The sequence below is a fragment of the Populus nigra genome, chromosome 9 (assembly GCF_951802175.1).
Source record: "Populus nigra chromosome 9, ddPopNigr1.1, whole genome shotgun sequence".
In the NCBI taxonomy this organism is placed as follows: Eukaryota; Viridiplantae; Streptophyta; class Magnoliopsida; order Malpighiales; family Salicaceae; genus Populus; species Populus nigra.
This window is the reverse complement of record NC_084860.1, coordinates 8017082-8040499: the sequence shown is the minus strand read 5'-3', so window position 1 is coordinate 8040499 and position 23418 is coordinate 8017082. Positions and strand designations below refer to the sequence as shown.

General features: G+C 32.0%; 1 protein-coding gene and 1 pseudogene across 6 annotated transcripts; one reads left to right on the top strand and one right to left on the bottom strand.

The window, feature by feature from the left end:
- LOC133702733 (uncharacterized) overlaps positions 1-23418 on the bottom strand; it is a 148720-nt pseudogene that overhangs the window by 48050 nt on the left and 77252 nt on the right.
- On the top strand, positions 414-7189 carry LOC133702671 (uncharacterized). Of its 6 annotated transcripts, XM_062126991.1 has the most exons (13): positions 417-569; positions 729-902; positions 994-1052; positions 1133-1198; positions 1369-1476; positions 2016-2082; positions 3056-3140; positions 4362-4522; positions 4742-4761; positions 5310-5418; positions 5898-6120; positions 6346-6471; positions 6852-6988. In XM_062126991.1, exons 1-12 carry the CDS (start codon positions 531-533, stop codon positions 6432-6434), a joined length of 1200 nt encoding a protein of 399 aa, XP_061982975.1. In that variant the 5' UTR covers positions 417-530; the 3' UTR covers positions 6435-6471; positions 6852-6988. The 6 variants fall into 6 exon arrangements, with proteins under 6 accessions (XP_061982976.1, XP_061982974.1, XP_061982975.1 ...); XM_062126992.1 differs by lacking the exon at positions 6346-6471 and having other exon boundaries at positions 414-569; positions 756-902; positions 999-1052; positions 6852-7189; XM_062126990.1 differs by lacking the exon at positions 6346-6471 and having other exon boundaries at positions 414-569; positions 756-902; positions 6852-7189.

The window sequence follows — 23418 nt, the reverse complement described above, 5'->3', positions numbered from 1 at the left end:
GCATTAAAGACCCAATTGTGATAAAAAAAAAAGACTATTTAGGGGGTTGATGAATATAGCAAGTAGTGTTAGAAAAGTGACAGCTCATTTAAATCACACACCTTGTTGGCAAAATCTATTTGTCCGATTTTTTTTATTGAAATATTAAATAATAACCAAGTAAAAATTACTATTATTAAACTCAATTTTACTTGGTGAGTAAACTCACTAGTAAATTTATTCAAGATTTAATTTAAATTAAATTTTAAAATAAATAGGTAGGGTTGAATTAGTTGAGCTGATTAGATTAGATTTTTTTTTTTTAATCACCATGTTTGATTTTTATTTTATAAAATTACAACCTTTTAATTTTCTTTAAATTTTAAAAAATTAATATTTTAAATTATTCAAAATTAATCTATCGGTAAGTTTGCCCAAAAAAAGAAAAGATTCATTTCCCAATTTTAAGCACATGCGATTTCTTGGTCTTTTTGTTACACAGATCCCTATCCCTCTCCCTCTGGTGTTTCTCATCAGCAAGTAAATAAGTAATGGCCGATGAACCTTCTCTCACTCGCTGGTCTTTTCAGGTACCCTCCTCCACCTTCGCTTTCTTCCCATTTCTATTAAAGTCTACTCTCTTTTTTACATAGCTATTTCAGATCAAATTAATTTCAAAGTTGCAAAAATTTGATCTTAAAAAACTCATTTATTTTTTGTTTATTTAAGTTACCAATGTGTGTATTTAGGATTTTAAAATATTTTATGATGATAAGTTTGGGAGAAAGAAGGTGGCTGCAGCAACAGCACAAACATCATCGGAGTCGCAGCAAAACGGTCAAACAACAGCAGTAGCATCGAATGGGAATGGTCATGTCAAGAACCCATCTGATATGGCCATTTATGAGCAGTATAGAAACCAAGTATGGCTTCTACTTTTCTCTGTCTTTGTTACTTCTTCTTCTTCGCTATTTTTGCAATGTGAAAAATGAATTTGTTGTAATTTGATGTCAGGATAGGAGCTCAACATTACACTCCAACGGAGTTTTGCCTAATGGAATTAATGAAATACCGTAAGTGAAGTTTTATTTTGCATGCAAGATAACAGCTTTTTGCTCTGAGAATCCGCTGATTTTTGTTTTTCGTTTTCCAGTCAGAAGCCTTTGATTCCTGCTTTTGATTCTTCTGAAACACGCGCTTTAGCAGAGAGTTTATGCAGGTAATTGGTAATCTGAACAGATTTTTACACCCAATGGATTACCTGTTGAAACTCTTGCATAGGATAGTTGTTCGATGTCATATTTGTATCATCCAGGTTCCCGGGGATTTTACATTTTGACTTAACTGCTCTGAATGTTTTGACGATGAATATTGATTTAATATGTACAGGGATATCATTCGCGGCAGTCCAAATGTGAAGTGGGAAAGCATTAAGGGGTTAGAGAATGCAAAACGTTTACTGAAAGAAGCTGTAGTCATGCCGATAAAATATCCCAAGTGGGTCATGTTAATATAAACTTGTTTACTTCATTATCTTCACGCACACATTTATTTTGAATCCCCTTCTTTTATGGTGAATTTGCATATTCCATGTTAAATGTACGAAACAAATTTGAAAAGTTTCCTTCTTAAACGTGGAGCATGTCTTGACAATTTTGTTGGAAAGGTTTTCTTTTTCCTCTCTGTTTTTGAAGAATGATATAGAAAAGCACCGAGGCCTGAGCTATTGCTAAAGTTACTTCATTCAAAAACTTACTGGATTATTTAGTTATGAAAAGTTTTCTTTAACAAGCTGTAAGATTATGATTTTGATGATCTTGAGAATTAAGGAATTTTGCTGGCCACCTTTAATCATGCTTATGATGCATCTGTTTTAATGTGTCTGCCTGTTTGGCAGAGTTCCATCACAGAAATGTGTATTTGTTAGCATTACATCAATGTGCTTTACTGCTATGGTGCTCTTTACACTTAGAAATTGCTTCATTTAGGTCTATGAAGTTTTCTTTTCACAGTTAACCTGATCCTGCCTTTTACAGATACTTCACTGGTCTTCTGTCGCCATGGAAAGGCATTCTTCTTTTTGGCCCTCCAGGGACAGGGAAGGTTTGTGAACATTGTATTCATTGTTACTAGTGTTATTTTATCTTTTATTTCTGTTATACAATTTTTTCCCGTCCCTATATAGAACTTGTGTCTTGAACATTTTTAGAGATGTACATATTTTCTTTATGTTTTTTTTTGTGTGTGTGTGTGTGTGTGTGTGTGTGTGTTGCTGGGTGTTGGGTTGAGGTTTTTTCATACAAGTATGTTAATCAGGTAACTATATTGAAACTTGGATTACTTTTGTAAGATTCTTTTCCCTGTATTCAAAGTTTTGCATGGGATGTAAACTGTAATGATTTGGGTGCAGCAAAACAATCCTTCCTTTTCTTTCTTCTTTTTTTGGTTGGAAAACTGTGAATGATTGGAAAGAGACTGTCCTTTTCTGTCATTCACCTGAAAGTCTAGGAGATACCGTATTGGATAAAAGTTGCCATTTGGCATGTATGTGGTTGCACCTGTTATTTTCTATAACTGGTATCCTACTGTATTCAGAGCAATTATTTTTATGGCATCAAAAGAATCTAGGAAAGGAATTGGGGATCATTAATTACGTGAACAAAAGTATAATAGGCAATAGCTTGCAGGTCTCCCATTGACTAGAGGCAAAGTGCCCCATATGATAAGGCCAAGAGGTCATGCACGAGAAGCATGTTTTGGATTTCCATTGCATGTACTTTATATGACCGTGCTGCAATGGTGCTCCTCCCTCCGCAACCACCATGCAGCCTCTCTTATGAACTCATCTTGTTGTATGCTATCACATGTCCATGGAAATGTGTTTGTCAAAAGTTGTCTTTGGAATTGAAATGTTGTATTCTGCCCAATGGTATGTTTAAGAGTTTTTCTCAATGATTACAGGAGAAAAGTTCTAGATTAATAAAAAAAATGGTTTGCCATATCTTGCTGTTTCTTGAGCTTGCTTTCTTCTAGTGAAATTTTTATTGCTATGTAACTTTTGATATCTATGTTTCAGACAATGCTCGCAAAGGCTGTTGCTACAGAGTGCAAAACCACATTTTTCAATATCTCAGCATCTTCAGTGGTTAGCAAATGGCGGGGTATGTTTGAGAACTTTTCTAAGATCATGTTTAGAATATAAAATATATCAAGTACTTTGTATGGAGAAATAAAGCATGACTGACTTTCTTTTGATGTGATTTGTGATGATACGGGTTTCTAGGCCTAAGAGGATAAATAATATCTATGTTTGAGTGGATGTTATTCTTGTCGTGTTATGCAATACCTGTTTTGTTGAGCAATGTTATTCTTGTCATTTTATGCAATACCTGTTTGGTTGAGCAATCTGCTTTGCTTATTTGGGGTTTTCTGAGTGATGGAAGGATGATCTCTTCTATCATGAATGAATATTTGTCGTGATAAATTGTTACAGCTATGGGAAATTTTTGGGCTTCAGCATCTTAGGGAATTCAGGCTTATTGTTCAGCAGTTGCATACCATCTCTATTTCCCTGCAGGTGTCAACTATATATTAAACAGCCATCGCCATGTTTTGGATTGGTTATCCTTTGGCTTGAAGAATTGTTTTGGTTAGCAATACTGATTTTATTATTGACATGATAAGGGGGAAGAGTTGCTAGTTTGTGGTGAAGGGCTGATTAAGTCATCAAACTAAATAAAGTTGTGAACTTGCAAAGACATTATGGATTCTCAGCCTTCATATCTTATGAATTATGAAACAGTTTGTGAACTGTTTTAAGGTGAATTTAATGAATTTCTGTTCTACATGGTGTGCTTTTCTTTCTCAACTCCTGCATGTTGTTAGAACAAATGGTCATTGGAAACTAATTGACCCAAAAAAAAAACGAAAACAAAAGAAAAATCCAGGTGATAGGATAAGTAGGAAGTTGGTTCAGATTGTAGAATTCATGTATGAAAGTCACCCAATGGATTTGAATTAAGAAATTCACATAAAGTTTTCTAACTTTTATTATATGATGGTGGCAGATAACAAAGCCAAATTGTTGTCTTATTTGACGGGTCTTTATTTTCTGACCTAGGTTTTCTCCATGCAAAAATACCTAAATTTTCCTATTTCCATTTTGTTGTAATTCTACATCATATTGAAGTAAGGCCAACTGCCACCATTATTCTGTTCTTGTACCATTGTTCTTCTTGTCATCAATCAACAAATGTTTGAGGGAAAGAAGGGAATAGAAATTTTTTTTAATATAAAGTATATGCCTTTTCCCCTGTTTTGCAAAACCATTCCCTGTCATGGTACTGAAAGTGAATCTGAATCAAAGTTTGTGCATGTGGCAGGTGATTCAGAGAAATTAATAAAGGTTTTATTTGAGCTTGCTAGGCATCACGCACCATCAACTATATTTCTTGATGAAATTGATGCTATTATCAGTCAACGTGGTGAAGCTCGCAGTGAGCATGAAGCAAGTAGGCGTTTGAAGACCGAACTGCTCATCCAGGTGATGTTTGTTTCCTTAAACCTTTTTGTTTGTACATACGCATCTGCACATGCATGCAAGTGTGTGTATGCCTCTATGTGTGTGCTTGTGCATTTATGTTTCCAATCAATATACTGTTAAGTGCAAAAATATTTTTGCAACTCCTGTTAAGACAATCATCTGTCACTTATGATCACATTTATTCTCAACTAAAGTGGTCCAACATAATTGTAATTTCAGGTTGTACTCCTTAAAAACAGGTGAAAATGCAAAAACGAACTCGAGTCAATTTATATTTGTATACATATTTTGCAGTTTTCCTTGGAAAGATGGTGCATATCATTTACTGATGTGTTGTTTCTTCTAACAGGCACTGCAGAGTGTTTGCCCAACGAGTACATACATACCATAGCAAATTCATGGAATATTTTTGTTCTCTGTTTAGGCAACACTATTTTAGTAGCATCAACTATAGTTAATGAATGAAGTTCAATGCCTTTATTCTCTGTGTCGAGCACTCTTGTACTCCAGTTCCAAGCACTGGCACCAGTATTATTGTTAATGTCATTTCATGGTGGTTTTGTCATGCATTAGTTCCCCTACCATTGTTCTGATTCTCCTGATACTTAATCATATTTACTGGTATTTTCCTGATGGATATGGTCAGGTGCCACATTTGACATTACAGCATTTCACTAGTTCCATTGCATGTCATTTCAAATTGTGCGCACAATTTATATCTCAATTCAGAAATGAAATGATTTATAATTTCTTCAGCTTTTTGGCATAAATTGATCCATTTGATTAGATTGCAGATGGATGGTTTGACTCGCACAAAGGAGCTTGTTTTTGTTTTGGCGGCGACTAATCTCCCTTGGGAATTGGATGCGGCCATGCTCCGGCGTCTTGAGAAGCGGGTATCCTTTGATATTTTCTGCTAAAGTGCTAAGCTTACTAGATAGTGAGCAGAGTTAGATCTAAACTATTTTTGGATAGCAAGCTATTTAAGGCCATACTTGATGATATTGTGCTCTTGTCAGATGAGAGATGCTCATCCTTCAATTTAAAGTGGAAGGTTGCACTTCTGTTCTTGGTTTAAAAGATTTGGGCAATTCTACTGCAAAACAAGAGATATTTTGCAGTCTTTACATTTTATTAGCACCTCCACCTTTTGGAACCTTTTTTTTTTTACAGTCTTAGCTCGCTAAATTATAGTTTAAATCATGCTATGTTTGGTGGACATTGCCACCAGTAACCTTTTTCCTCTTGTTGTTATTTAGCTGTTGAACTTTTTTGTCTGATGTCAGTGTCACGATATAAAACAAGGGAGCAAAACATGTTGCTAACGCTTTGTGTGTCATTCAAATAGTTTTCTGTTGACCATGTAAAACCAAAGATTCTTGTACCCCTTCCAGAACCAGAAGCTAGAAGAACCATGTTTGAAGAACTTCTCCCATCACAGCCTGATGAGGACATGCTTCCTTATGATTTATTAGTGGAAAGAACAGAAGGATTTTCTGGTTCAGATATCCGGCTATTATGCAAAGAGGCTGCCATGCAACCATTGAGACGCATAATGACACTCCTTGAAGACAGAGAGGAAATAGTGCCTGATGATGGTAAGTGACTTCTATCATACATTTTCTTGAGGGAAATCCAGAAAATTCTTCTAATAAATGGAAAGTAACTATGAGATTATTCTTGTATCCCAAGGGCTCCCCCCTTCTTGAGAATGACCATCTCACCAAAATAGATCCTCCTTTATCTTCCCCTGCTGTCTATATCCCTGTCTGTAAAAGCTCGCTCTAATCATCTCTTATGATGCTATCAACCTTCCCTGTCAGCTATCTTTGTGAAGCATGTCTGCCTTAAGGGTGAGTTGAGATGGAAAGTTAAGGCGTCTTTTCTTTGGCAAGTCTGTATGGAGCTCTAGTGATATTCTCATAGTAACATATCTTTTCCATGAAGGGGTAAGTCCAACACTTAGAAAAAAGGATGTGGTCAACTCTTTTTTGTTTTCCTTTTTTGATTCTTAGTGCTAGGTAACCTATGCATTCTCATCCATACCAGTTTCCCAGGAAGGAAGAGAATGTGATGAGCGAAATGAATTGACACCTTAATTCTGTATACAAAGAAATGTTCAGCTGCTCCTTTTGGTTTTTCTTTCCTTGATATTACTGTGGCTGATACGAACACCTTATCTCGTTCTTATTTGGTTCCATAGCACAACATTTTCAGCCACCTTCAAAGAGAGCACTTCCTATACTGTCTTAATCACATTTTTGCTTGGTGAATGTGTATGTGCAATTAGTTTTTCATCATACTTGGACTGAATGTTGTGAGCCTGCAGAGTTGCCAAAAGTTGGGCCGCTCAGATCTGAGGATATAGAGACAGCTTTGAATAACACAAGGCCATCTGCTCATCTTCACGCCCATCGCTATGAGAAATTCAATTCTGATTACGGCAGTCAGATACTCCAATGAAGGCATACAATGTCAATTATCCTTCAAAATGGGCTACCTGTAATGTTTCTGGATTTCTTGTATTCTCACTGTATAATCAATACCGCAAAAATTTTGTTGTCAGGAGATAGCAGTTATTATCAGGGGTAATTATTATTTAAGTAATTGATTTCAATAACTTTCAAATTGTTCAATAAACAATGTTGCAAGCAGCATTTGGATTTACATGAGCAGATGCTGATGCTTCTGTGATATCGTAGTTTCATAGAGGTTTGGTTTTTGTTGACGAATCTGAGTTTTACTTTGCAGAAGTTTTTTTTTTGTCAATTATCAGGGGTACATTGAAAAGTTTATCATCAAACTGCAGGAAGCAAAGTCATGCTACTCACTTCTCCTGCAGCTTTGGATGTTTAAAGCATCCTTCTTTCTTTTTTCCAAAGTAGATCGTAAAGGAGAGGTTTAATCCTCAGCTTTAGGATATAATGAAAATGGACTAGCCCCATTGAGAAGAAAGATTTCTCCAACGCTTCATGATTTGGTCTCGGACAATATTCATGGTAATTTGCCAATGTAAGCTAGCAATATATAGAATGGCATAATTGGAGCCACTCGCTTTTACACGGAGTGGAAGTTGCTTCTATTTTGATGGGATAGATCTGACATGATACCGATTGATGAGGCAAATTAGCATGGATTAGCTTTTTTTCATGGAAAATTTTGGATAAATTGGATAATTAACATATAAAATGAAAAGAAATTGCAAATTAACACAGTAGAATTTCTTTTTTCCGGTAAAATAAAACACTTTCTAGATATTATGATTTAGAATCGTGATATTTAATTAATATGTGGTTAGAATCATCATATATAATTAGATATTATGATTCTAAACATTAATATCAATTAAAATTTTATATATTTAAAGTATTCTGCATTTAAAGATGACAACAGTTGGGGTGCTCATATCACTGGCTGCAAGGTTTTCAAAATGTCATTTTGCCATGGTCTCATGACACTCAAGCAGAACATGCATGATATCAATTGCTTAAAAATGGCACGAGAGGAAGAAAGATCTTCACCTTTTTGTTGAAAGCCTAGTGAAAAGTGCGGAGTTCCTCGATAATACCATTCAGTTCGCTAAGGGCATTTCTATCAACCGGGTCCCAACCAACAAGATCTATGATTTTTTTCTGAAAAAAATGTGTATTTCTCTTTGATAAAGAATTTTCACTTAAGGTTCTCTTTAGTAAAGCTTCAAACATTACAATATATAGTTAAAATTACAAGAAAAATTACAAGTGTTGTGACTACACTTTGTAAAGCATTGTGCATGTATACTTATAATACTGTGTATTATTATAATGTTTTTCTTCTTTTGTCAGCCCTTAAAGAAATTTTTACTGCCGTCTTTAAATTTTTTTTTTCATATTATATTGGCTAGAAATTAAACTGGATTATTTACTTACGGAACCGAATTTGACACTGAAGAAAAAATGCAAGCTTCTTTTTCTTTATTTTTTTACCATTCATGAGGAGTGGTTTTACAAATTTTAATCCCCAAAGTTTTGTTTTATTTTTTTTATTTTGAGATTTATACGTTGTGGTCCAAAATTTCATTTTGTTTACATTTTAATTTCTAAGTTTAAAAGGAAAGAAAATTACTAAAAAACAAGAGAACTATGAGAAAGTTGATAATTATCCACGTTTCAGAAACTAAAAAAATCAATTTTATATTGGTGTTTTATTTAATTAAAAGAGTTTCATTACACCTTTATATTGCTAGAAAATTAAATTGAGGCTTGAGAATTTTTTTCATTTGGGTTGATATTTTTATATTTTCAATCACTTATAAGTTGCTTTAAGATTAGATATAGATTTGTTGAGGTTCATATTGTGTTTTTTATGTGTTTTCAGTTAAAATAAAAGTTAAAATAGGTTTTTTTTTGAACTAAAATGTTGGAGCCTAATTTTTAAGCCATCTAAGGTGACCAAAGCAAAACAAATGGATGATGCATCTTCTGCAACTACATACAGCACATTGTATGCTCTCTATTTTTTTTTTTAAGAAAAAAATGGGTGGACAACATGTTTAAAAAAAACAAGAATAGACAAATATATATATATATATATATATATATATATATATATATATATATATATATATATATATATATTTGCAGACCACACATTTTTAAAAAAAGTAGAAATAATGGACAGGTACTTCTCTTACAAGCTCATTTGTCTGACTCTCTCTTTTTTTTTTTTTTTAATGTGGGTATCCAAGCCAGTTTGCGCGCACCTCGATTAATCCCATGGGTTCTGAAGTTAACGACCATGTAAACCTCCAGTAACCATCATATTAGCAACCACAAGGCTCGAACCTGAGACCAGAGAGAAAGCAAACATCTTGGTCCTAAGTTCTTACCACTAGATCACCACCTAGACGGTTGCCTGATCATCTTTTTAATAGGCCGAAAACACTTGCCTACCCAAGCCTAGGTGCTACCCTTTTTTAGCCTTAGTTTTTTTTTGTTTTTTTTTTAGTTATGATTCATTAAAATAAATAAATTAAAATTTATTTTGTATATTATTTAATTATCGGTGTATTATTCTTATATTTTTTTAATACATTCATGCCAAAATTATAGAATATTTCTTTTATAATGAAAGCATGTTTTTATAATTATGATAGGATGTTATCTAAAAAAACAAATATTCTAATAAAAAAAAGAAAAAAAATGAAGTGCAATGATAAGATAAAAAAAGGTTTTTATTAAAGAGATACCTTTCTTATTCTTATTCCAAATCATTAATTTTTTTTATATATTTGTTCCAATTGCTTTTGATTTTTATTAAATAAAAAACATAGAATAAAGAAGATATATTTCTTTGTAGAAAAAAGAAAAGAAAAAAATGAGGAATTATACTATCAAATCATTTTGTTTTATCATAATTTAAATTATCACTCTTTTTATATATAAAAAATAATTTTCATATAATTGAAAAAAATTTAAAGGGCTCTTTACGATATGAGATTATATATGTTAATTTATATCTATCAATTAGCTTTCTAGCTTAGTTTTTAGTTAGTATTAACAATTTTTTATAACATTTATTGATGCATATAATTCTTGATTAATTTTATTAAATAAATTTATAAAATTTTCAATTCATAGTTAAATAAAACTTATGCTGAAAAGCACGTTAACATTACATGCACATTCTATTTTTGCATTAATTTTTTTTTATTCAACCCACAATAAAGCATGAGTCAATTGACTAGTTGATACTATATGTAATTTAAAATTACAATTATGTTTATAAAAATTGCTAGTCTATACTGATTAGCTTACATATACATGAATGATTCAATATGTATTTATTTTTGAGAAAGTGTGTACATTGTATTGTATTATAAATTCATTATTTTTTCAAAGACTTTCATCATTCATATAAAACATATAATGCTCTCTATGTTATACTTATGGACAAGAGGTTTATGAAAACAATAAGGAAGGAGGGAACAAAGTAGGGATAATACAATGAACATACTTGCATAACATAGTTTCTGAAATAATATTTTTTTGTACATGAACATGAACATTTAGGTGAATATGAAAGACATTACACACAATGGAATCACTGCTCAATTTAATTGAATGGTTAAAACTAAAAAAGCATACACTAATCCTACAGATTTAGCTAAAGGAGAAGTTTACATAAAAAAAAGACCAGTCATCCTAAAAATTAATATCTCACAACGAGTTACTGTAGCTTATAATCTAGGAATTCATTTTTAACAAATCCAATCAATCCATTTTACTCTAATTCTATTTGTGTGCTGGATGTGTTTAAGGAAATATAACTATCCAAATTTTAGATAAATAACTTTAGAATGGGGGTGATAACACTCTTTTCTCCATTGATTTGATAATGAATCTTTGGAATCCATGTAAGACTGCAATTAGGGTTTTGGACTATTTTCACTTATTTGGAAAAAACTAACCCATTTTTGGATCTTATCTAGTCTTCAACTAACCCAACCCAAAAATATTGAATTAAATCCTGGACATGTATGCAAAGTATATGAATCTGTGGCTCAATGGTGGATGATTTCATCCGATCTATAAAACAAATGTTGTAGCTAGTTGAGTCCAAGCTCCAAAAAGTGTCCCCGGGCCTTAAGCTCAAGGATAATCATCCTACTTCATAATTTGCATAAAAATTACCTCAAACATTATTATAAAAATAATAAATCTGTACATCAAGACCTTATGGTCCGAAACATTCTACAAGTTTAACTAAAGTCCTAAAACATCTCTGGTATGGGCAAAACATATATGTAAATCCTGAAAAATAAAGGTTGTTTAAATTTCAAATTAACTACATGGGAAATAAAAGTAAAAAAAATTCATGTATAGGATTGACATGAGATTGTTGTTTAATCCCGAATATAGGGATGTTACAATATACCACGCGCGCGCACACATACTTGAATAAATGATTTAGAAAGACCTACGATCATGAAACCTTACACAAAATCCGAACTCAAGAATTAATAAATAGCCAAAGAAATATGTAAATGACACCGATCAAAATTCAAATATACTTGTAATAAAATCATGTTATTTAAAAAAAAAACATTTAAGCACACAAAAACAAGAAACAAAATGAACAAGTTCAAGATTCTCAGTTATTTATCATAAATAAACATGATTGCGTTTTTAAAGGTCAGAATAGAACTAATAATATTTTATTATGACATTGACGACCCTAGAACACCCTAGACTCTTAACCAAGTAATAAGATAAAAGAAAATATATAGATATATTAAAGCTTGACATCAGAGTTGTCACACCCGGACACGCGGCGACTGATTAAAAAAATAATCTTAGAAAAAGAACAAATATCTTACATCTTGTTTTTTTAATGGAAAAGATCTTGTTTAAGGAGTCGCCACTTAGTATTATGATCACTAGGAACCCTAACTGGTCAATAGAGATTCTATGGTTCCGGACTGGTTACACGAAAGGAAATATGCTATCACCTCTTAAGCGTCATACCTGAGGCAGACTGCATTGCTAGTTTTGTCTAAAATTGCTAAGAGTTTGTTTTCTTTTTTTTTTGTTCTTCCTATAGTGTTCTTGACTCTAGCATCAGTGAACAATACCTATAAATATTTCCAACTCTGGTGTTGGTAAATATTACACAAACAAAAAAAAATGATATTTTTTACTCTGATGCTTGTGAATAAGTTCAGAAATTTTTGAATTTTTAATGAAGAAGAAACAATTTTTCCATGCCTTTTTCTTTTTGTTTACCTTTTTTTTTATTATTTACTCTTTTTAGATAAGAATAAATAAACATTTCATAACAAATTTATATTTAACAACAATGGTACACAGATTGAGCATATAACAGAAAAAAACAAAACACAGAGAAAAAATAAAAACATAGCGCGAGGAGCCCACAATAACTCAACAAAGATCCCTAATTTTTTTTGGAATTTTTTGATACAAAAAAGGAGCTCATTTAACCAGATATCAAAATAAAAGGGGAATAAAATATATGGGAAAGACACAAGGATATGTTTTGCTAAACACACCCTTGGTTAAAAGTAGCTTGGGCCGGATGGGCTGAGACTCGGACCAGGCCTGCTCTCTCCTTTTTTACTGGGCTGGATCTAGCCCAGCCTAGTCACTGGCCCAATCCAATGTCTGACTGGGCAGCAGTCATGCGTGAACTAACTCACTCGTGCACTGCACACTACGAATGTAATTATAATTACCTTCACACTGTTTTGAGAAATTTGAAATGCAAAACGGGGCAGGAAGAAGACTTTTAAGATATGTTTGAGATTGTGGTAGTGGTGGCAGTTCAAAGTATTTTTCGCTTAGAAATGCATTAAAATAAAATTTTTTCATTGTTTAAAAATTATTTTTAACATCAACACATCAAAACGATCCAAAAATATATAAAAATATTATTTTAAGCAAAAATAATATTTTAAATTTTGAGGGAACGCTGTTTGCACCACTATGTTCACTCCCTCATAGGCGTGCTGCTGAAGACGAAGACGCGAGGTGACATGCTCCTGGGTTTTTTTTTGCTGTTTTTTTTCTCCCCTTGGCGATGCCTGTTGGGTATTTATGGGGATTTAGTGGCAGACTTCTAGCACGCCTCTTCCTTTATAGAAAGAGGATAAAGTTTGCTGGGAATTGGTGTTTGACGAGGACTCGGATTCCTGCAGTCCTGCCGTTGCAGGGGTCTTTGGTGGTGGTTTCTTTCCCGTCTCTATGACCTGCCAATGGTGGGAACAATTTGGGAAGGTGGTGATGGCGGTCGTGAAGATCAATCATTGGGTGGTCTGATCGGCTGTTTTTCCCTTTTCTTCTTTTTTTTGTAGGGAGTTTTCCTCTGTTTTCGGAGGAAGAAGACGATGGCCAGAAACAAAAAACGGTGTTGTTTTTGGACTGGGCAACCGTTTTTCAATCTAGTTCTCCAAGTCTCAAAAACCGAGCCCGACCCGGCATAGTGGATCTATCATAGTTTTAAAACCCAACTCGGCACAGTGGGTCAACCCGGGACCCGACTGACTTGAGGTTGGAACCAGGCTGAGTTTATCAAAAAATAAAGGAAGTAAAAAACTCGGCTGACTTGGCGGGTTGACCCGGCAAGACCAGGTCAAAAACTCAATTGCAACCCATTGACTATTTATTTTTTTAACCAAAACGACGTGATTTTGATTTATAAAAAAAATTAGGGTTGACTCGATGAAAACCTGATGACCTGATCAAAATCCGTGACCCGAGCCTTGAGTCAGGTCAACCACCGGGCCGGGTTTAAAAACAGTAGCGTCTATGAGATCACACAAGGCTTCAAAAGTGTATTTGTAAGTCCTTAGAGAAAACCTATTTCAAGATATTTGTAAATCAAAGGAAAAGACATAATTGAAAGACAAACTCATTATTTCATTGAAATTTTAGAAAAGAGGCTTAACAACAAAGACCTTATGCTAACATCTTGAGCTATGATTACTAGCAAGGTAATACATAAAAGGGCTAATCACTCAGCAATCATTGATTGGAATTTCTAAAATCTTCCAATCATCCCTCTCCTACAAATGTCTCTACAGAGGTACCTTTCCAGCAGTCAGTTAAGGTCACGCATGGACCAGTTTTGGCCTAATGACCCCATGGCCTCATCTTCAGGACAATTGATCTCTTGGTGTCTTTGTTTTGGTAGTTTTTTTCGCCTTTGTAACACCTTCGATATTGTGAACCTTAGATTCTTTGTTTTCAGTGAAACTTTTCTCCTCGGTCGAGTAAGCAATCCTTCCTAACCGGATGACTTGTTCAATCCTCTCAACTATAGCAACCAAGTAAGAAAAGAGTTGTGTAGAGCTTCCGACCAGATATTCAAAGTATGGGGCCTTGAAAGTGTTGACAAATAAATTGATCATCTCTTTTTTCAATAAAAAAGGATTAACCTGTACGGCCGTCTCATGTCACATTTAGGTGTATTCTCTTATAGATTCCTTGTTGTCTTTTTCCATAGCTTGCAAGTTTGACCTATCAAGGCTTTCTTTATTATCTATTTGTCTTTCCTGCAGTCGAGTGTTATAGGTGCATTTCAATGGGGAACCTACATTTCAACCCGCTAAATGAAAATTATGCAATCATACGCAAATGATGATGCTATCAACAAGGAAAATGTAGATTCAATGTGGACTCACCCTTCGCGGGGTGGAAATGGTCGTTTATTCATGGATTTTAGGGATATGATGTCGTTATCATGCTAATGAGGGGATCCTTGTCCAGTCTCGCTTAAAGTTTGAGCTTTTGATACACCTTTCAGCTTTCAAATTAAGACGGTCTTCTTTTATCAACTATAACAACTTAGATTCTTGTATCCTATGTGATGACTATTTGCCACCCAATGGTCTTGAAAATCAAGATGTCGCATGTTGGGCTAGCCAAAGTGAGATTACACAAAGTACAATCTAGTAGGTTAGTTCTAGTCGTTAAGTGCATTACGAGGGTAGGTTACTATCTAGTCTCAAACGGTCTTTTGTATGCTCAGTGATCATCCTCGAAAGGTCGATATGAGGCTTACAAGTAGTGTGAAGATAAATGCTCTGAGTAATATTAGATCGATGTATTGACCACTATCGAGTAAACAATCAAGCGACAGTTGGATGGTATCACCCCTTAAACATCCTATCTGAGGCAGGTTGCATTGTTGGTTTTTTTTCTAAAATTGCTAAGAGTTTGTTCTCCTTTTTTTTGTTCTTCCTATAATTTTCCTGACTCTAGCATCAATGAACAATACCTATAAATATTTCCAAACTTTAGTGTTAGTAAATATTACACAAACCTTAAAAAAAATATGATATTCTTGACTCTAGCTCTAGTGAATAAGTTTGTAAAATTTTAAATTTTTAATGAAGAAGAAACAATTTTTCTATGCCTTTTTCTTTTTGTTTACCTTTTTTATTATTTACTCTTTTTAGACTATAATAAAAAAGCATTGCACAACAGATTTGTATTTAACAACAATGATCTACAGATTGAACATATAGTGGAAATAAAAAGAAAACACGGTGAAAAAATAAAACAAAGCTTGAGGGGCCCATAAATAACTCAATAAAGATCCTTAAATTTTTCTGGAATTTTCTGATATAAAAAAGGGTTTGTTTGGCTAGATATCAAAACAAAAAATGGAATAAAATATATAGGAAAGACACAAGGATGTGTTTTCCCAAACACACCCTTGACCAAAAGTAGCTTGGGCTGGATGGGCTGAGTCCTAAACCCGGCCCAGTCTCTTCTTTTTTACCTAGCTAGATCTAGCCCGACCGTACGGGCTAGGCCAACCCAGCCTGGTCACTGGCCCAAGCAAATGACCTGATTGGGCAGCAGGCACGCGTGAACTAACTCACGCATGCACTGCATAGTGCGAAGGTAATGATAATTACCTTTGCACTGTTTTGAGAAGTTTGAAAATGCAAATCGAGGAAGGAGAAAGAAGACTTACTTGGGCGTACTGCTAGAGACAAAGACGCGAGGTGATGGTCCCTTGGTCGATCGGTGCTTCACCCTTTCTGTTTCTATTCTTCCTTCATTTTTTCTTTCCTTTCTCTCTAGTTTCTCTCTACCTGTAGGGTTTTTTTTTTGTTGTTTTCATTTTTTATTTCCTCCCCCCTTCTTTTTTTTTCTCCCCGTGACGATGGCTGCCCTGTTGGGTATTTATAGGGATTCAATGGCAAACTTCTAGCATGCCTCTTCCTTCATAGGAAGAGGTTAAAGTTTGTTGGGACTTGGTGTTTGACAAGGACTCGGATTCCTTGAGTCCTACCATTGCAGGGGTCTTTGGTGGTGGTTTCTTGCCCATATCCATGACCTGCCAATGGTGGGAGCGGTCTAGGAAAGTGGTGATGGCGGTTGTGGAGATCAATCACCGGGTGGTTTGATCGATTGTTTTTCCTATTTTTTTCTTTTTTTATAGGGAGTACGGTGGCCAAAAATAAAAAACGATGTCGTTTCTGGACAGGCGACCATTTTTAAATCTGGCCCTCAAAGTCTCAACAATTCTTAATCGAGCCCATGGGCAAAATTGCAACGCCTTTTACAAGATGGTCTCTGGAATTTAATCACTTGTAATTTTGACCTTAATTAGCTTAGAAATTTAATATTTCTTCAATTATGCCCCTGATTTCATTAATTAATCTTATTCTAAGCTTAATCAAGTCCTTAATCTTATCAATTCTTCAATTAAACTCTTGATATCATTAATTAAACCGAATTAAAGTTTAATTAAAACCTCAAACTTATTAATGTTTTCAATTTCTTCCAAAATTAACTTCTAAAGTTAAAATTCCACCATGATTAAACCGTCCAAACTTCCAACTTGTATTGTCTTGACCTGAATTTTAATTATTTTTTTCATTTCATTTTCTTTTTATTTATCAAAAATAAAAATAGAAATAGAAATAAAAAATAAAAAGCAAAAAAATCAAAATTTAGGTTATGACAAGTCAAGAAGTTAAAATTCAACTAGCATGCAACATACAAAAGTTATAATTATCAAAGTGTTCTCATTATACAATTTGTAGTCTAGGCAATCAATTTATGCTTATTTTGGCACTTTGAGCCTTATAGGACTATTTTAAAACATGACTTCATGTAATACAAGAAAACAAAAATCATCATTGGCCATCATTCCTTGGGGGCTTTTATCAAGACATTATGTAATAGGTAAATAAAACAAACATTTAATCAAAAGAAACAAGTAGCGATATAATGCAACAATATAATGCATATATATTTTTAAAATATAAAAACACAAACAAATAACAAACTGAAGCAAATAAACTTACTAAAACGAGTTGTTTAGTAGCTTGAATGGAAAATTACAATTCATAGGCATAGAAAGATATTGTATATCATGATTAAAAAAAATAAACTTGAATTGAATAGGGAAAGAAACAAAAAGAACGCATAATAGACATAAAATAATGATAGAAATCGAGGGAAGACTTTCTAAGAAATGATAAAATTAAATAGAAAAATGCCTATCTTGGATGGTAAGCATGACAAACAAGCACAATTAAAACAAAATCATTTTAAAATGCAAAGAAAGCTAACATGGCTACCATAAAAATTAAGTAAAAAGCTTAAAGATGTGTTATGTTTTTTTTTCTTTCATTTTGACCTCACTTGTTTTTCTTTTTTTTTTGTTTTTTTTAATTTAGTCGTTATATGATGTGTATATGATGATTTAAAGTTGATAATTTATTTTAATTTACCTTTTATATAATTATCGCAGTATTAAAAAAATATCATAGCATCAGGTTGGTATCAGAAAAATATTCCAGCACTGCAATAAGAACTATTTTTTAAAAAAAATAGTTAAATAAAAAATAATTTTAAAAAAACTAGGTTACTAATCTTTGTGGAGTCAATAACTTAATTTGCGAGTTTGACAAGGTAACCTTAGTTGCCCCGGTTTGTGAGTTTAGAGGAGTACTTTTTTTTTCCTCTAATTGAACTCGATTATGTGATCGTCTATTTTTTTTTTTTCATATAGTTAAAAAATTAATTTTGAAAAAAAACATTTTATTAAATTTTAAAAAGTCCATTAACTTGTTGATGAGTATGACGAGTTTAACCTTTTTTTTAAAATTCATTTTTTTATTTCATCCTTCGATATTACTGGTTGAAAATTGAATTTCATAATTTGTTTTGTTTTGCTTTCTATGAGGTTATCATAGTCTTAGAAAAAGTCTCAATATTAGTTTGACACTAGATTTTGCGATCATCTATTTTTGTTATCATTTAGTTAAATAAACAATAGTTTATAAAAAAAAAAACAAGTTATTAATTTCAATGGAGTTTATTACTTGATTTGAGGGTTTGACGTGTTGATCTGGGTTATCCAATTCACGAGTTTAACGGGTTTACCCATCAAACCTGATATGTGTTTTTTTAGTTTCTAATCCTTTGCTTTTTGTAATTTTTTTCTAATATTTGAGAAAAAGAATTCATGATTTATTTTTTTCTACTTTCTACAGATAAGGTTATCACGATCTCAAATAAATATATTTTTCAAGGTTGGTACTCGATCTTGAAAGTATCTAATGTTATCATAAAATTAAATAAAAATATTTTACAAAAACAACAAAGTTATTAAACTCATTAAAATCCATGACCCAGGTCGCAGGGTGACTAGGGTTGATCCAATCTGATATCGTCTCAATATAAAAAAAAAAATTATGTCATGTTCTTACCAGCCATTCAAGTTGTCTTTAGACTCATTAAATTGAATAATTTATTTTGAATCAGCACCTTTGTGATTTAATTTGAAACTTGAGCTAGACAAAGAGCTGAGTTGACAGATTTCAAGATCAAACCACTTAATTAGATTTAATGATACTGTAAAAAAAATCTCCATACTCTTAACAGTTTTTGTAAGTTTAAAAAAAGAGTAGTTCGATCCTCATCGGAGCATAGACGAATCTACTAGTATATACTTGAAGCATGACTTATCTTAATAACATTGATGATATAAAAAAAATTAAAAATAATGTCTTTGATACTAAAATGTATTCAAAACCATGTAGAAAAAAAAAACCCTTCTAGCCATGAATGATTACTTAGAACAAGATTTTTTACGCTACAACAAAGTAAATATCGTTTTTAAGTAAACTAGATATTGTAGTAATTAGAATTAAATAACAAAAGCAAACTTTCAACACCAAAAATCATTTTGATGCTAATAGCAATTTTTTGAAATGACAAAGCCTAAAAGTGGTTCGAAGAATACAATGAACATAAATAAAATAAAAATCACAAACACAACCAATAAACATACATATAATAATCCTAAAATAGCAACGACAACACATAACACACCAACAAAGTTAAAAATTATGTTGAGACCAAACAAGTATGCCTCAAATAATCCAAATATCAACATGTCCCTTACACTCATCATGAGATATTAAGAATCACCTTATTGTTATTTAAGAGTCACTGATAGTATCAACATGCCAAATATATTTAAATGATTGTAAACACATAGTATACAATAACATTAAAAGCATATGGTATTTTACTATGTATTATTGTGAATGACACTATTCATTGAACATTGCCTTAATTTTTTACCTTTTAACTTTACTCTCTTTCAATTTTATCCTTTCATATGATGTTTGATAATATTTTATTTGTTAAGATTTATTTTCTTTGCATATTTTAGGAAATTCAAGGTTTTCGATAGAATTTCAAATTGAATTGGAGACCAATTTAATGAAATAAGATTAAATAATGGATATTTTTTCATTTTTGCATAAAAAAACTTCATTTTCATCCAAAAAGTCTTCATTTATGTATTTTTTATCCTTTTAGTTTTATTCTTTTTTATTTAGGTTCTAAACTCTATTTGTAACAACCCCAACTTTTAAAATAATGTTCACCAGGATAATAAAAAGAAAATCCTACAATTTTTTTTATATATAAGTGGTACCAAGATATCACCAATACCATTTAGTTTCTCATTAATAATATATTACATCCATGGTCCAACATCCTAGACGTAAGTCGTCATCATTTAACCAATACTTTTCTACACTTCTTTTAAAATAAAATCTAAGAAAAGTACATGCAATCTAATTAAAGAAACAAATAATTAATTACTTACAACAATTGGGTTCATGCATCATATAACTTAGATAATAAATATAAATCTATTACGTAAAAAAATAAAGTACTACATAAATTTATACATACGAATCATAATTAATGTTACATACAATCCGAAAAGGATTGTCATCATTGTCTTATTAAACTAAGTGAATATATAAAAGAGACATCAATTCATCAACTATAAGATACAATGGTGAGATAAACTTGCACATTAATTTATAAAAATATCATAAAATTAATTAAATAATTTAAGAAATTATACAACACATTATCAATTTCTTTTTAATAGCCTGTTATCCAAGATTCTAATTTCGTTAACCAAATTTTTATAATTACCCATTTAACAGGGCACTAGTCCCAAACTAGGTAACTGGTTCTACCAATCGCCCATTTCCAGGGTGCCAGTTCTAGCACTAAAAAGCTAGTCCAATCAATAGCCCTTTCACAAGGCACACCAGTCCCAAACCAGGGAGCTAATTCAACCAATAGCCCATTCACGGGGCACAAGTCTCGAACCAAGGGGCTAATTCAATCAGTATTCATATAATAAACATGTATAATAAAAATTTTGATGTTCATTTTAAAATAAACTCAATAAATAATTTACAAGAGACTTTAAAATAATTGTCTAAGGTGATAAGCATCTACTTGAAGTTTGTGCTCTATTGGTCGTCCCTTGCTGCTGTTTGGTGCCTATGATTTCACTTGTATCAACATGAACACTTTATTAATTTCAAGCTTTATGCATACATACACACACTTTCTATTTACATTCCTTCAATAATTCAAAATTTTCAATTAGGAACAACAAATAAAAGCTAACAATTTACAAATTTCAGGTGATTTAACATAATTGACTCATAACACTATGCAATATCTTGATTATAACTAGAGTTATGGAACTTGGTTTTATATGTGGTTTCTTTATTTGAAAATCCAAAACATAAGTCTACAACTTTTATGAAGATGACAAAACCCAATGAAGATGACAAAACCCACTTTTACCATCTAGTTGTCTAAATTCACAAATTACAATAGCACAAAAAATTATCCTGCTGATTTCATTTTAAACCCTTCTTTGGTTTTTATCCCATATGTAATGTTTCATCACTCCAAATTAAGCAAGGTCAGTTGCATTAAAAAGGTAACATCCTTGTCTATAATGCTTATGATTGAAGTTATCTCAAATCCTATCATCTTAGGTTTTTAATCTTAGTGGAGAAACTGAGAGACAAGCTGTCTAATTTTTTATTTCTAAGTTTAACATGTATCTACTTATTTCTCGTGCATGTTTTCATCATTTTTAGCAACCATAACATATAATACCTTCATATATCATTATTTAACATAATCTTAAACCTATTAACCTCATGAAATCCATTCTTTAAAATGAAAACTCTCTCTACTAACCCATTTTTTTATCCATAACCTATATCAAATATCATCATGCTATAATCAAAACACAATTCCATATTCAACTTCATAAACTAGAAACCTCTACCAAATACTCTAGCAACTCAACCATAAAAAAAATAATATAAAACAAGTTATTATGAGAATTTATTACCTTCTAAAAACAAGAAATTAAAGTTGAAATCCAAAGATGAATCAAGTTTCTTCCAGTCTCCTTTTGTTTCTTATATCGCCCTTATCAAGGTTGAACCCCTTGGAATTCTTCAATTTTTCCTGTGTAAATTTTGAATTCTAATCTCACTTTGTTCGGAGTTTTTAGTGTGATTTTTTTAAGCGTTTTAACTCACTCTCTCCTCCCTCTTTTCTCCTCTTAGAGCTAGCCAAATCTAGGAATTTCTAGAGAATTCTTCTGTATTTATAGCTATAATTTTCTTTATTTTTATTTTGCCCCTTTATATTTTTTATTTGCACATTATACCCTCATGTTTTCTTAATTTCTATATTAACCCCTTATATTTTCTTCTATTTTTACATTGACCCCACCATATTTTTTATTTATACATTGGCCTAATATTTCTCTTATTTATACATTCACCCTATAAACTCCTTTTATTTTATTTCATCCCTCTCATTAAAACTCCTATTTGACTCAATTAATTTGTTCAATAAAACCGTTCCACTCATAAATTACATTGTTAATATTTAGTAACTCCAAAACTTTTCATTTGAGAGTTTACATTAAATTTCAAGCGAAAAGTTTATTTCATTTTGATAAAAAATAATTTCTCTAAACATATTTACCACTTTAATTTTTCTATCTCTTCTTTTCATTTAACAATTTCAATTTCAATATAAGGTTTTTATCCGAGGGTTTATACTATTTGTTTTAATTTTTAGTCCTTGAGTTTTGAGAAAAGAGAAAAAAGTCGTTATAAAATGAGGGGAGAAAAGAAAAGGTGATCGGTTTGTTACTTTCCAGTTATATATTAAGTCGATCTTGATATCAAGAGGTTTATATTGGTGAGAGAAGTGTCATTGAGATGTTTTTACAATTATATCTTGCTAGAAAAAGTAGATTAGAGATAGAAAAAAAAAATTATTCAATTTGATTTTGTGTTTTTTTACTAATTGAAAGGTGTTTTAAGGTTGCAAATGGATTTAATAAGGTGCTTGGGATGTTTGAGAATTGAAAAGTAGCCTCTCCTTTTGAATTAGAAGGTGATACATTCATAATAATTATAGCAAACCATTTGAATATGTTTGGTTTAGATTTCTATATTAACCCCTTATATTTTCTTCTATTTTTACATTGACCCCACCATATCTTTTATTTATACATTGGCCTAATATTTCTCTTATTTGTACATTCGTCCCATAAACTCTTATTTTATTTCATCCCTTACATTAAAACTCTTATTTGACTTAATTAATTTGTTCAATATAACCCTTCTACTCATAAATTACATTGTTAATATTTAGTAACTCCAAAACTTTTCATTCAAGACTATACATTAAATTTCGAGCGAAAAGTCTATTTCATTTTGATAAAAAATAATTTCTCTAAACATATTTATCACTTTAATTTTTCTATCTCTTCTTTTCATTTAACTATTTCAATTTCAATATAAGGCTTTTATTCGAGGGTTTACACTATTTGTTTTAATTTTTAGTCCTTGAGTTTTGAGAAAGGACAAAAAAAAATTGTTATAAAATGAGGGGAGGAGAGAAAAAGTGATCGGTTTGCCATTTTCCAATCATATATTAAGTCGATCTTGGTATCAAGAGGTTTATATTGGTGAGAGAAGTGTCATTGAGATGTTTTGAAAATTTTATCTT

Excerpts from the sequence above, each read along its gene's own strand:
- LOC133702671 (XM_062126988.1), top strand. The coding sequence starts at position 531 with ATGGCCGATGAACCTTCTCTCACTCGCTGGTCTTTTCAG. Across the intron at positions 1,477-2,015 it reads ATGCCGATAAAATATCCCAA|ATACTTCACTGGTCTTCTGT; the intron begins GTGGGTCATGTT and ends TGCCTTTTACAG. Across the intron at positions 4,523-4,741 it reads AGACCGAACTGCTCATCCAG|GTTGTACTCCTTAAAAACAG; the intron begins GTGATGTTTGTT and ends TTGTAATTTCAG.